The 15,284-nt window shown below is 35.0% G+C and overlaps 1 protein-coding gene across 2 annotated transcripts; it reads right to left on the bottom strand.

Moving 5' to 3' along the window:
- Positions 1-1,038: 1,038 nt before the first annotated feature.
- Positions 1,039-12,057, bottom strand: LOC113708617 (aminodeoxychorismate synthase, chloroplastic). Of its 2 annotated transcripts, XM_027231139.2 has the most exons (14): positions 11,898-12,057; positions 10,345-10,718; positions 9,268-9,399; positions 8,773-8,840; positions 8,349-8,413; positions 8,008-8,074; positions 6,936-7,223; positions 6,736-6,859; positions 5,175-5,446; positions 4,200-4,279; positions 3,986-4,088; positions 3,160-3,242; positions 2,184-2,801; positions 1,039-1,848 (listed from the first exon to the last, which is right to left on the bottom strand). In XM_027231139.2, exons 2-14 carry the CDS (start codon positions 10,652-10,654, stop codon positions 1,350-1,352), a joined length of 2,709 nt encoding a protein of 902 aa, XP_027086940.2. In that variant the 5' UTR covers positions 10,655-10,718; positions 11,898-12,057; the 3' UTR covers positions 1,039-1,349. The 2 variants fall into 2 exon arrangements, with proteins under 2 accessions (XP_027086940.2, XP_027086941.2); XM_027231140.2 differs by lacking the exons at positions 10,345-10,718; positions 11,898-12,057 and adding an exon at positions 9,504-10,305.
- Between the last annotated feature and the right edge of the window lie 3,227 nt (positions 12,058-15,284).

The raw sequence follows: 15,284 nt of genomic DNA on the forward strand, positions 1-15,284 counted from the left end.
AACAGAAAATTTATTGCAATTAGCAAATTGATTAGTGCTTCCGTGATTAAAGCACCCTCTTGCATTGACATTTCAGAGAAGTGCATATAGCCATCAGCAAAAAAGGTCTAGTTTTCTGCAAAGTTCTTAGCTTATTGAGTTAGTAACTGGTAGCAGTGAAAACTAGCAGGCTTGAAGAAGGATCATGCAACATACTAATTTTGTAGAACTGCAATGTCCTAGGACGAGTCTCATCAAATTCCCACAGGACCATAGACGAGGATTATACACGCTAATTGCTGATACATAAGCAGTTTAACTAACCTCTGTCTGCCACACTTAATCCTACCGAGATAATGCCATCAATCACTTACATAAAAGCTCTAAATCATCCCTAGTATCAATAACAATCATTTCTTAGAGAAAGTGAACAATGAAGCCATGGAAGTTTACTTTCTGCAGGTCCACTTGACTCCACACCTAAGGTTGTAATTGAGTCGAATCGAATTCGAGCATCGCCATACTCGAGCTCTACTCGACATAGAGATAGGGGTACTCGAGCTCGAGCTCGAGCTCGAACGAGTAGTATTATTGGAGCTCGAGCTCGAAACTTGCTTTCAGTACTCGAGCTCGACTCGCATGGGCTCGAGTCCATTCGAGCATTATCGAGCTCGAGTTATTAAATTTCATTTTCTTGATAATTTTTGAGTAAAAAATCATTATTGCCCTTTTAAAATTTTTATATAATTTGAAACATTTCGTAAATTTGATAATTTTTTTGGGTATAATGGTAATTTTATATATTAAATAATATATATAATTTTAATAATAATATATTAAATAATTAAATTTAATATGCTCGATAAGGCTCGTCGAGCCTCCGAGCATCTCTTCTGGATGCTCGAGCTCGACTCGATAGCCTTATCGAGCTGCTCGAGCTTGACTCGAACTCGGTCAACCGAGCTGAGCTGCTCGCGAGCAGTTCGATTCGATTACAACTCTATCCACACCTGTTAAATTTCAACATTTCCAGAGATTGACAGCTCGCGAGCAGCTCGGTTCGATTACAACGCTATCCACACCTGTTAAATTTCAACATTTCCAGAGATTGATATTACAGACGCATGGAGGTAGGGAATCAGCACTGGAATGATGCTCTGCAGAACCACATTTTCATGCCCTGACTCCCACCAATTGTTTCCAAAAAAATTCTATTTGTAGGTGTGATTTGCGTGAAGAGCCAAAATATTCCTTACCAGCTCTCCTAAAAGAATGACAAAACTATTGTGGTATTCTACAATTACCTCATTCCAACAATCCAGATTAGCACATCAGCAGCTCTTTCAAATATTTTTCTGAACTATGTACTATTAAAACTTGTGTGACTTGCTTTCGTAGTCGAAAACAGCACTAGCGGGAGCTCTTGTTTTCAGAATCATTTCTTTGTACTCTTCATCCGGACTTGAAAGAGCTGTAATGGCCCCTCCTGCTCCTATGGAAGCTTCATCCTCATGTATCACTACTGTTCTAATGACGATGTTAAGATCAAACGTTTGGTTGTATGAGAAAAACCCAATGCATCCAGAGTAGATGCCTCTGGAACAATTTTCTAGAGCGTCGAGAATTTCCATGGATCTCAGCTTTGGTGCACCTGTCATTGACCCACCAGGGAATGCAGCTCTGACACAATCAATTGCAGATACATTTGCTTGCTTCCTCCCCCGAATAGTACTCACCATAGTGTGAACTGTTGCATATGACTCCACTTCCATAAGATGAGGAACATGAACTGAACCAGGTTCGCATACACGTCCAAGATCATTCCTCAGAAGGTCGACAATCATCAGATTTTCAGCCTGATCCTTTTCACTGTGAAAATTTTTTTTTTTTTGGCGGGTGGGGTGCGGGAGGGTTGGGGGATGGGGCTAACATTAGTTGCATATTAAGCAGCCGAACAAATTGCCAACAATTAGTACCAGAACCATGGTGTCAAGAAACTCAGATGAGTATGAGAACCAATATAAACACATAGAGCAATTATGACACAAAGAAAAAGGAAACGGAAAGAAAATGATTGCTTTAGAAGTTTCTAGAGAAGCAGTTCAGATTTGAAAAGTTCAAGTAGCTAATAGCCAAATAAGCTAGAAAGATGAGGAAGTGGAAGAAGAAAACCAAGTTGCTGAAAAATAACCCAGATAAATTACCTGTATTGCAATTGCAATTTAAGTAATTCGTCTTCCTGTTTGGTAGATCCACGAGCTATAGTACCCTTGATAGGTTTTGCTTCCAAAATACCATGTCTGTCCAATCGAAGGAACCTCTCAGGAGAAGAAGAACAGATGCACAGGTTTTGCTTTGAAAAATTGAGCCACGCAGCATATGGCGCAGGATTTTTTTCTCTAAGATTAAGATAAAGTCCCAATGGATCCATTTCCCCTATTTTCTTCTTCAACTGAGTCGTGAGACATAACTCGTAGCTTTCTCCATCTTTAATAAATTTCTGACAATTGTTGATGTCTTTCATATATTGCTCTCTAGATTTTCCAGCAGAAAAACCTAATTTCAATGGGTCATCTATTGAACCTTGAGACACTTGAAACATCAAGCTTTTTGTTGTGGAATTTTCAATACTAAGAAGCTTCTGCTCAGCATCATCCAACCATGTACTAGCAGATGTGCCTTGCTCATGTATAGACAAAATATAGATATCATCCTTGTGATGGTCTATCACAACAAAATTATCTGAAAAGAAAAAACAAGCATCCGGGGCCCTTGATTTGTGACAGTTCAAGGCCATGCCACATTCAACTTTAAGATCATACCTGCATTAAGTGAATCTTTGATGTTGGCATAGAATTTACAGCCTTATAGAAATTGAGCATGAGAAAAGTTTTAAAATCATCACATTAGCCTGCAGAGCTTATTAATATCCTGGGTAGCACAACAAAGGATTTCATGGCAAGGGCAAAAACTGTGTGGACAAATAGCAAGGAGGGGAAACTATGAAATTTGCTTATAATAAGTTGAATTATGTCAAAGAAATTACTATACGTCATAGAAGTTTTCATCTTCTACGGAACCTATGCTCTACAACCTTAAGAAAAAAAATATTTCACACATGGGCTTCCTCCTTTTACAGATATTATGAAGCATTTCAATCTGACATGATATGATACTTACCCAATATAGCCAACATAGCCACCATAAAAATCAAATGGTAATCCTTCAAAGTCCTTTTGGTCATAACGAAAGGAATGCAGCTCCTGATGCACAGATAAAAACATCTATTAAATAAAGATTATTTTGATATTAATATCCACATCTACCTTCTGTTAAGTTGCACAACAAAATTAGGAAATGCATGCTTGAGAATGCCCAAAAGAATGTAGGACATCAAAAGCACAGAGAGTAATAGCTGGACATTGAAAAGGCGTAATCTAACAATCTCATTCTAAATGGCATAACACAAATATGTGGGAAAATGAGTGACTGAAATGTAAGCTTATTAAGCTTATCAACCAGAAATATGATCTGATCAGCAATCAACATGAGATAATATTTTCATAAATATCCTCATAGACCAAAGTATGTGATGGGATAAAAAAGCAGGTGAAATGTCTTGCACTATACTGAGGTTTAAGGTCATTATAAGCACAGAAAACAGATAGCAAATAAACTATGTTTATGACCCAAAACAGAAAGACACAAAGGCATCAAACTTCATATTATAGTTTTCCCTGAAAGATATCCATGACACACATATTGGCAATTTCAATGGTCCACCACCCATGCCAGAAGTGATAGGAAGCCGAAAAGTTGGGATTCATAGCAAGGGCTGATCACCTCAAAAAGAGCATCACATACCTCTAAAAATTTACTGCTGTTGGACTATTTCTTCATCAGAACATTTGCTAATTCAACAATTCATGCATTGAATTCCAAAAGTTGCATAATTTACTGCTTTTTGAAGTGCTGCACACCTTCATAAAGCAAACTTATAACATACCTTGTTCAAAAAATCAAAGAAGCCATCCTCTAAAATAATACTTTGGGTAAAGCCCTGGGCATCTTCAATTGATAGATACCCTCCACTTCTAAATTCTGCATCACTGGAATGAAAAAGAAGTCTCAAATGTAAAAAAGGATAATTGGAAAAGAAAAAGAAATAAAAGGACAATTCCAAATTAGACTACGCAGAACAAATTTGATATTATTCAAACCTTTCGTTTGACAGTCTAAAGGTAACTTGCTTCCACAAGGTGCCACCTTTTCCCCCCATAAATGAAAATCGAGCCCTTTCCTGAGTGACACAAAAGATTTAGAACCCAACAGGTCAAACTAAAGACAACCATGAACCTCCAACTGTGATCATATCAAAATAACACCATTACTTAAGTCTTTGAAGCAAAGGGTAGGTAGTCTCATAGGGCCGTAAGGCAAAAAAGTTTGAAATTTGCAATCAACATGCAGGAGACATTTTCAATTCAAAGCAACAACTTACCCTAGTGTCAATCTCAAACCTCTGTCACTTTATGCAACTAGGTAAACATATATAATCTATTATAAAAGAGTAACTCATTACATCAGAAGAGTGTAAATGGTGTTAAAGCAGCCAGAGACAGTTTTAAGAATCAAGAGGCATATCTTATGCTGTTAGAATCACTAGCAAAGTGGTTTATAACAAAAACCAGAAAAAAAATATATAAGCACTGTTTATCTGTAATTCCATTGTAAGGAGTTCGTAAGCAGCAAATACTAATAATAAACATCACCAAAACGAAGTTTTGGAGTTAGCATTCAACAACAGATAATGAACATTATTGATTAACAAGGGATACAAAAACATTCACTTATTAAGTAAAAAATTCAGAACATAAAAAATCTGTCATCTCAGAATTTTCTATAAAATCAATCACCAAGTTGAAAACAATTTTGACTATATATACCCTGTGATAACACCAAAACTAAACCATTTGCCTCTCAGAAGCCATGGGTATGGTGATAAAAGAGCAGATCCATGACAAACTAAACCTATTAGTCATGCCTTCTACAAGTACTTGTAAGTATTTATGTTTTGTTCATTTAGATAATGGGAAAGGACTATGTACAGTAACTAAGAGGAAGAACGTTTGAAAATAAAGTTAACTCTCTAAACACATATAGCGAGCAAGACTTTCTGCAGCAAAAAAGAAGACCTTTTCCACAGACGAACTGTCCAGCCAGAAGGTGTTCTCAGCTTTAAAATCTCCAAAAAGTTTGCAGAAAATATCTCTAGCTCCACCGAGTCGGCCTGCTGGGGATGCCAATTTTCTCCATCTCAACTTCAGAAATTTCACATCATTGCTTAAATACTTTAGCTTTGGCATGTTGTAAAAATTAAAATGTTTCGCCTCATCCATTTTTTTCACCAAATGTCCTCTCATAACATCTTGAAGGAGATGGCTAACATCAGGCACCTGCATGCATGCTAAGTAAAGTTTACTGTTCAGACTGAATATGAGGCCATGACATAATCAAGTCAATCAACTAGAAAAGAAGAAATTCCAACTCTCAAAACATCCAGAACATATTGAACAGTCAAGCTAACCAAGCTACAGACATGGATGAAAACCAATGAGAAGAAAAAGAAGAAGAAGAAACACAGTGAGGTTAAAAAAAAAATAAAAATAAAGGAACAGAGACCACAAATGACCCATGAACCAATAGAACTGATCCTTCGCCTGGTGGGCTTCTAAATTTAAATTCTTTCGTAAATCCTATATTAGGAATATAACTATCTGAAATTTCCATGATAGGAGCAAAGAATGGGGAATAATGGACTTCCATCTAGGACTTGCTAAATAGTTAAAAGCACAACTTCAGATGGGCTCCAAATGGTTCCCAAAGAAGGAAAGAGGAGGAGGAAATGACTTTACAATACAGTATGTAATATGGCTACATTTTGTAATGCTGATACAGATCCTAACTACAGAGAATAAATGAATTAAATAAATTAGACAATCATGGTAATTCTCTAAAATGGTTAGTGGCTTCAAGGAAAGACATTCAAGTTTAAATTCATTTGAGTTTTGTAATTGCAGGGAATGAGAACAAAAGCTTTTGAACAAGTTGGAAACAGATAAAAAAGAGGCTTACATTCACAAATGGTAAGGTTAAAAAATTATAGTTCCATGTGCAATAATTCAATCTGAAAAATAAACCAGAAGTTTGTCTATCTAATTAGCCACTAAATTTATTGACCCTAGCAAACTTCAGGACTAATGAAATTCTAAGCTCCAAATCATATTAGAATTAGAAAAAAAGATGAAAAACCAATAATATATCAACCACCATACTACCTCTTCATCATACCATGTGTGTCTGGAAACTACTAAAATAAATTTTTTTGTCAGCTCTTAAGTTTTATTGAATCCCAAAGAAACAATTTGAGCAGCTTTATCACATATTTTATGATGCAACATTAAGCCTGAACGTCATTTAACTCAAAGCAAAATATCTGTGTTGTCACATCAGATACTAGAATTTTTTTTCCAGTAAATTATTTTTGCATCAATACTTTTCTTGATCCATCATGGATTTGACTTCATCAAAATCCAGTAGAGCTGATTGTTGCTTAACAAAATCCTTAGCACTACAGGAATCACAGCATAGTGTAAACAATCATCTCCTCCAGTTATCATAATTCAAAAAAGAAAAAGAAAAAGAACAGAAAATGAAAATGCAAATGAAATTATTCTACTTTTGGAGGTACTTTACCAGCATAAACCTGTCCCTCAGGACTGGAAGATGATCTGAACCTGAGCCAATAATCCTTTGTTATGTCAGCAAAGTTCTTGAATATTTGCCTCCCATGACCAGTTGCAACACTCTCTGGATGAAACTGGAGAGCAAGAACATGATTATACATCAGGAAAACTAGGCCAGTTTGTGTATGATAGCAATCACCAAACACCTACCTGCAAACCATAATGAGGCCTAGTCGAGTGCATGATGCCCATGAGGACTTTTTCACTCTTTGTTTCTTGAGGGTGACAAGAAGGCCATGATTTCCTTTCATTCAACTTTGTCGCTATGCAGTCAACGAACATTTGTTGGTCACCTTGTCTATCATGAGCGTCAGAGACAGAATCATATCCTTGGATACCAAGAAAAGGAACTGCTTCAGGAGAAGAAGTCCATGCTATTGGTACAAGTTCCATTGGAAGGGATTGTGGATCAATAACAAGAGAATGATACCTAACAACCTACAAGAAAAAGCAACAGCAGTTTAGAATCATATCGTATTAAAATACATGATTGACATTTAAAATTTTCCTCTACTGTGTTAAAACCACATACTATCCCTTAAAACATACTATAACAAAACTCAACTGCTCTACCAAATAAGCAAGTTGAAAATAATTTTAAAAAAAAAGTTCACAAAATGAATGAGCAAGATGTAAAACTAAATAAACCAAGACAGCTGAGATACACAATTTCACTAGGTTTTGAAGAATACATCTTGAAAACCATGATCACAGCTTGCAAAATGAGAAGATTAGTATAACATATCATGCATACCTTACATAAAGAGCACAGAATAACATTTTTTTTCAGGTTTTTCTTTCTTCAACATACAGAGCATCTGGAGGAAAAAAATGGTGTAAAAATGAAATTACCAATGCATTTAGGGACTTGCAATAGTTATCAACTCTCTATAGAATCACTGGGAAGAATTTTCAAGTACTCGTGCCATCATAAGCAAAACAGTGGAGAAAGTTCAAAATAAATGGCAATCTTCAAAGGTTAGTTACATGTACACAAAAAGAGAACTACGTGACTTCAAAACTAATGAGCATGGTCATTGAAACAAATTAAGTAGCGCTCTTGTCTTTTAGAGTAAATGTCTTGATCCATAGCATGCCTCCTAGTGATTTAAATGCAAGCTAAACCTAAGAAAAGAACAAATGCCTAAAGCTGAAGTTATTATGCTTTACATTTTGTCCAAGAAATTCAAATACGCAAATTCACATGTGCTGTCTTGCTGACCTTAAATCCTGAATTTCTTCCAGAAGGGATATCATGGAACAGTCTACAACAGTTATGCTCAACGTCACTGTAAAAGAGATCAACAATAATAAAAGTTGTAATGCTATGCATTAATCAACAGACAGTATAACTACAAAAAGAAAATGCAACACTTAGATGCTCAGCGTGTTACAAATTATAAATGAAAAAAGATTGAATAAATTCAAAAGAAAGATCCTGCATAATATCCTAAGCCTAAAAAATTGATTTGTTCCCCTGTCTACAGTAGTGGAGCATGTTTCTTTATGTAGTTGAACACAGAAAATTCCTAATCAAGCATGAAATCTTCAAAGTATCAATACCTTAGACGTCCATGAACAGGCACAGATGCACGAACAACTTTAGCTCCATGCACATATCCTAAAGCCTGTTGAACAAATAGACTGCAATATCACAAGTTCACCCTACAAACAGGTTTATTATTTTCTCCTCCATTTCAATCAACTCACTCTAATTCAAATCCAAACTTTGCACCGTCTGTTACCTAGGATGAAGCACGATGCAATCAACATTCCACAATATGATGACTTTGGATGTAATAATGTAAATTAAATGCTTGTAACAAATTTTTTTGAAAGGAGAAATATTTGACAAAAACAGTTGAACCTCAACTGTCAACTAAGGACAAGCATACTGGTGGATGGGCGGAAAATCCAGCTAGATGGTAAAGAAAGAACAAAAGAATTTAGAAGACTAACTAGATAAGTTCACAATGAGCACGAATACCTGATGACCAAGACAGACACCTAAAATAGGGATGTCTCTGCACTCCAGTAGCACTCTAAGACATATTCCTGGTTATTGCAAGAAAATGTATGAGCATGCTCATAGATGATCCTACCACATTATATTATAGAGAAGAAAAGAAACATACATGTAAAGGTCAAATCTCCTGTAGCAGCAACTTGCATATCAGGATTAACTCAATGGACCTAACATGTGATGTTAAAGTTTTGACACCAACAGCGTTATGATAATAGAATTCTCTCTTTTTCTTACACATAAGCAAAATCCATAAAATGCCAAGATGAATCTGACTAACCAAGCAATACCAACGTATTCTGGACAATCACAAAGCCCCAAAACAATAAAGGCAATGCATTTCGTCCTCAGTGAATGCAAACTATGTTAATTTTGTAAGAATATGTTAATCCAGACAGTAGGCATGCTTCTTTAAAGTCTAAAAGTACAGAGGGGTAGGTCATAGTGTTGGTATCTTACCTATGTCTGCAGAGCATGTCGGTGTGCCGGGGCCAGGTGATATGACAATATTATCAAATGCCTTTTCTTGATATAAAACACGATATGCATCTTCCCATGACCACTCATCATTCCGAATCACCACTGGAGGAACTGTGGAGTTCAGGGGCCAAAATGAAATGTTCAGTGTATGCCTAAAATATTGAACCCACTAGCTAAAATAAAAAGTGCATAACAACAAGATGTGATTGCCATACACAACAAGAAGTTGCAGCAAGATCCAACAATATGTTTGCTTTTACCAGCTTTTACTGAGACAACTGGAGAAAGACATAAACTGTGCTGGAGGCTAACCATAAAAAAGCAAATCAGGTTTGCAAAGCAGTTTAAAGACATATACAACCATGAAAGGGACTTCACATGATCCATTTCTCATGATAGAAATTATGAGTGGCAATGCAGGCACACCTTCCATCTTTCTCAGGTACACTGGGCTTCATACACAAGACTGTCCTAGATGTATCACCATAATTGTTTTTTATTTCTAAAATCACTTTCTAATGTCTCTGAAAGTTGCTATTAACCAGATCCTTACTGGATGTGGTGAAAATGGTAACTGTAAAACTAATATCAGTGTTAGGAGAATAAGTCACTGAGGCTGATGATATCAAAAGGCAACTCTTTTCCCTCAAGAGGTCCACTCATACATCTGTATTAGATTCTGTAGAAGAAACATGATTGGGGAGGTTATCTGCCTATGGGAAAGGAATAATAAAAAACATACATATTTGAGCTTGGAAAACGTGCAAACAAGACTTTTCTCTTCGCATTTTTATCCCATTGTATCATATAGCTAAACTTCAGATTATAAGGTGGTATATTCACCAAGAGTCAATCACCTGGACTGAGCATGCCAATACACAAGAATCAGCTTTCGACCGCATTCAGTTTAGCAGATTAATGTTTAACTATCTTCATGTGCAGCTATACAGGAAAACCACTATTCACAAACAGAAACTACAAAATCTAAGCATATCAAGTAACTTAACAAACTTATTGGTATGGGGCACAGAAGACAGCAAGAGAATAACAGCATACCGCCATTGACAATGGACAGTTCCTGGAATATATTGTAGGTATAACTATCATAGTTGTCAATCAACAACGTCCGGATGAACTGTAACTTCTGATTTTTTCCCTCTAGCCGTGCCTTTCTTGGAAAGGATTCCTCCAAATGATGAGGTATCAAATGGCTGGAAACAAGAACATTCCCCACAACACGTTTTTGCATCCGAGCATTATCTTTGCCAAAAGATTTTAAAGGCATCAAATAAAGGTTTCGGCCTTGGAGACTCTCGCATGAAGAAAATGCTATCTCAGATGACATTGAGCACATAGAGACGATCATTTTTTTCTTTAAGAGAAAAACAATACCAAAATTGTCAAGAAAATCTCCACTACCTCTAGCCCTTCTGCAACAAACAAGTTAAGACAGTTAGATATGTCTTACAGCCTTCAGTATCACTTTTAATTACTCAATAACCAATAAAGGGAGCTCAATCTTTTGATTGAAAAGGTCAAGCACAGCAAATACATCAAATAAAACATTTTTCTACAAAGAATAACCGAACTTCAGCAGTACACTCTTTTAATGCTTTGCATCAGGAATACAAAAGCAAAAAGCAACACCAGAAATGAGTTCCTATGAGTATAAACTGCAAAACAGTTCATGCTCTCCCCTAGCCAGGAAAAAAGAAAAAAAAAAGAACATTAAAATAAAAGATTGCTTTCCCATTTTCACATTTGCAATATACAGATGTGAAACTGCCAATGAAATGGAACAAGTTTATTTGAAAAGCAAAAGTACCAGTTTCATCCCTTAAGACCAAGAGAAACGAAACAATCAAATTCCCAATTCAACGATTGCTCTTTCAAGTTATAAGCTAAATGAAACATGTCTTTAATGACTAACGCTCTTCATTAGTAAGGCTCCCGACCAGTTTCCCCCTTTCAAACAGTTGACACCTGCCTGACTTCCTACCCTTTGACAACCCTTAAGAAAAGATTGATGTCCACAAGCGTATGAAACTATAAAAGAATTCCTCATCACATTACACCAATGCAGGGAAACAAAGCATCTCATCATATCTCTGAAGTTAAGCATGTTCATTTGAACTATGTTTTCATGCAATTGAGTGACTCAAAAATTCCAATGCAAGATTCATATCGCAAAGACGACCTTATAAGAATACAATTTGTATTCCTACTATACACTCTTCAATTTAAATACGAGCAATCAAAAAATATGAACAAAGTATGTGATTAACCACTTTTCATTCCGTTCTTCTGCTGTCGTGTAGATTACAAACTGATCAGCAGGCTAACCATTAAATGCCATTCTTTTTTTTAAAAAAAAAAAATTGAGAGGATAACTACTACCAATACACTTCACGAATGCCATAAAGCAAAAGTTTCAATACGAGGAACAACGCTGATTAATCAAGCAGGATTGAGCAACTCATGAAACCTTAAAGGAATTAGATCTTAACATTTCAATGAAGGAACGCAACGTGCATGCATCAGATGTAATACATATAAATATTCCTCAAACAAACGAGAGGCCGATGTTGAAGATTTCGCATAAAGCTTACCTCAGAACTCAGAAGAAGCAGCACACGAGAGAGAGAGAGACAGAGATATGTGTGTGTGTTTGTGTGTGTGTGTATATATATATAACAAACGGCAAGGAAATCTGTTTCTTTATTCTTTAAGGCTGTAATTTTTTATATTCCTTAATTAATGAGTGGAGTACAGTACTAAGATATTTAATGGGCTTTTCTATTTATAGGTGAAGTGGTGGGTGACGATTGACTCAATCGGATTGAGGAAAAGGCGAAGCATCTGTAGCCACCGTTTTTTTTTCCAAAGGAGAGGCTGTTCATATTTTGACGCTAGAATATGCACACTCGACGACAAGGGACGGCTAAATCAAGAAAATTATGCTAGTAGTGGTTGTTTAGTTCCACGCTGCTTCTTTGGCTTGGACTTTCATTTGGACATCCTTCAAAAAAAAAAAAAAAAAGTGAGACCTTCTTATGGACAATTTTATTGAGGGTTTACATGATATCGATTTGGCCATCTATGTTCATATATTTGGTGAATTTTCTCTACATAATTTAGCTAAAGTTTCAATCTTTGCCTATTACCACTTGTTAAAAGGCATTGAAAGCCAATGTTCTCTCGGATTGTGAAATAGTACGTTAATTTATAGTCCAATAGAACACTCTACTGTTTAAATCGATTTGATTATTAATGCAACGATTTTAGAAATCGATTTAAAGTTAAACTTATTATTCTCTACGGCGAATGTGAAAAATGTTTTTATCATGTTTGAGCTCATAGAGCTTGAAAATCTTGATATATTACACAAAGTTATAAACATATAATCATGCTCGTGCCTGGATTCATTACTTGATATATTAGCCTTGAACAAGCTCTTATAGGACTAAGTTGGATTCGAGTATCAATTAATTTATTCTATTTTCCTGTCCTCAAAATTACTAGTAGAACTACTTTTTTTTTAAAAAAAAAACAATTTTGAAACTGTAATGACTTTTATAATTTCACGGTTAGTTTCGTTACTTAAATCTAATTTCATTAACGTAAACAAATTGCGAGACGTGTCTCAACGAAAAAGCATTATGGAAATGTACGACGTCGTTAACCAACCGACTAATTTCCATATTCGGATACCACCATAATCAGATTTTGACCTCCTACCGAAAAAAATACAATGATAATAATCAGTTTTTGACCAAAGACTCTTATGAATTATAGCACCACCAATTTCTTCGAGTGCAACTCAAGTCACAAGAATCTTCTTTATCTTTAATTTTGCATAATTATATGATTAGTTCCACTATTGAAATTATTCAAATTAGGTTTTACGATTACAAATTAAATGGAATAAGAAACATTATTATCTTGTTAGGGTTGCAATTTTCCATAGAAAAATTTTCATGCTTTTCTTGAATACATTTTTCAGCTATCTTTTTTATTTTATATACATCAAATCGTTACGATACATTAGTCTGTAAAAACGGCTAAAAATAGCAATTCAAACGGACTGTATAAATTTGAAGCACGCGGTAAAGTCAGAGTCAGAGGAACTTCATTATTTGGGCTCCATTTGGCTGGGAACTGTTTTGTGTTGCTGCCCCTAAAATTACTAAAATTATTATTGTTAACTTGCAAGAGTGTGTTTGGATTGTAAGTTATTTGAAATATTTTTACTGTAGCACTTTTTGTGATGTGATGTATGTGAGATAAAAAGGTAATTGGGAAGATAAAAAGGTGTATTGGAAATTGTAATGGTGATGTCAGCAAATATATTTGGCCAAATAATTGGCTATCCAAACAACTGTATCATGCATAATTATGTGATTGTTGTAAAAGAAATAGGTAAATAGTCTCCACTCTCCTTAGGATTGCTTAATGTAAATAAAAGTTTCTATTGACACAATTTGATGATCAAACAGTTTCTTTACTCATTCTCTGCATTGATTTTGATTGGGGAGCTCTTGTTAGTTAGCAGTCACCTTGTAATTATATGGTTCGCTTGATGAAAAAAATTTTCATTTTTGTCGACTTTTTATGAGAGGTAGCATCTCTCTTGCTCTAATATGGTGCAATTATTTTTCTTTCTTTCTTGTTTTTCTCTTCAGCCAACAAATGTAAGCGCCTATTGCATAGTTGAATCTAAAACCTGAAATATTTAGTTTTTGTATCTGTCTGTAGCTGCAGGTGTAGGAAAGATTAATTCACATTATAATATGAAAATTACTTGCGCTGCGTGATTTTTTTTTTTTTTTTTTTTATGTTAATAAAACATAAACACAAGCTCGTTTTACTTTGCCCGTCATGTATTTGCACGATTCTTATTTTACATCTCCCAATTATGATTAGGTGCTATATTCCACCTGAGTGCATTTCATGATCGGTTGCTGTGGCCGAGACAAGTCATTTAATATAATTCGTGCTAAAGCATTGGAAGAAGAAGAAGAGGAGATTCTATTCAAATTAATTAAAATAACAGCGGTCTGCCTTACAAACTCAATTTCATTTTACATTTTTAGTGGTTATTTCAAGTACAACTTATGTTTTAAACTCAAATTTGAATTACATATATCATGCATCCAATGATAAAAGTGTATACACTGTCAGTACGTGTATAGAAGATTAATACTTAATTTTCGAATAAATCTTATATATACTAACAATGTATACACTATCGTGACTCCTTCAATCCTATTTTTTGTATCTGCAGTAGTTTTCTGTTCTCTCTTTTCATCTTGCATCCTTAGTGGTTTATCTCCAACTATCTTGTGGTCTTGGCATGAAGTACAGATAATTCATTTCCATTTCTAATATAGTCCCAACTTCACAAATTTGTTGGTGTAAACCACCTTTTGTAGTAGAATTTAAAGAGCGTATAACCGCAACAAATTTTGCAGAATTATACAATGCAAAAGATTGGAATTTCAACACTAGCTGTTAAGTTCTAACTGGTCAACTAAAATCTTGAAAACTCCATATATCACTAAGAAACTTTCTTTTGCCTAGATATCAAATGGAATTCTGGACAGTGGACATATTACACATGAATGGGATGGGCATTAGCACTATTAAAAAACATAAAAAAGATGGGAGAAATTCTGACATTAAAATGTAAATCAATGGAAAAATTATAGCTGCAAACCACATCATATCATTCCTGTTTTTGATGCCTTAATAGAGTGGCATAGGCCAGAGTAATGTTCACCAGCTAAAGGAAAAATACAAGCCTCATTGGTACAAAATGTTAGCTAATTAGTTATATATATATATATATATATAACAAATTATGTTTTTTTTTATATTTTATTTGTTTGATACCAGTAAAGAGTCTAGTCTACAAGAAAGTGATTCCTTAATTTAATTCCCAGCTTAATTTTTACCCAAAAAAGCGTCAGTCTACAGTAGGAATCTTAATTTTATAG

The sequence above is a fragment of the Coffea arabica genome, chromosome 9c, assembly GCF_036785885.1.
Source record: "Coffea arabica cultivar ET-39 chromosome 9c, Coffea Arabica ET-39 HiFi, whole genome shotgun sequence".
Lineage (NCBI taxonomy): Eukaryota > Viridiplantae > Streptophyta > Magnoliopsida > Gentianales > Rubiaceae > Coffea > Coffea arabica.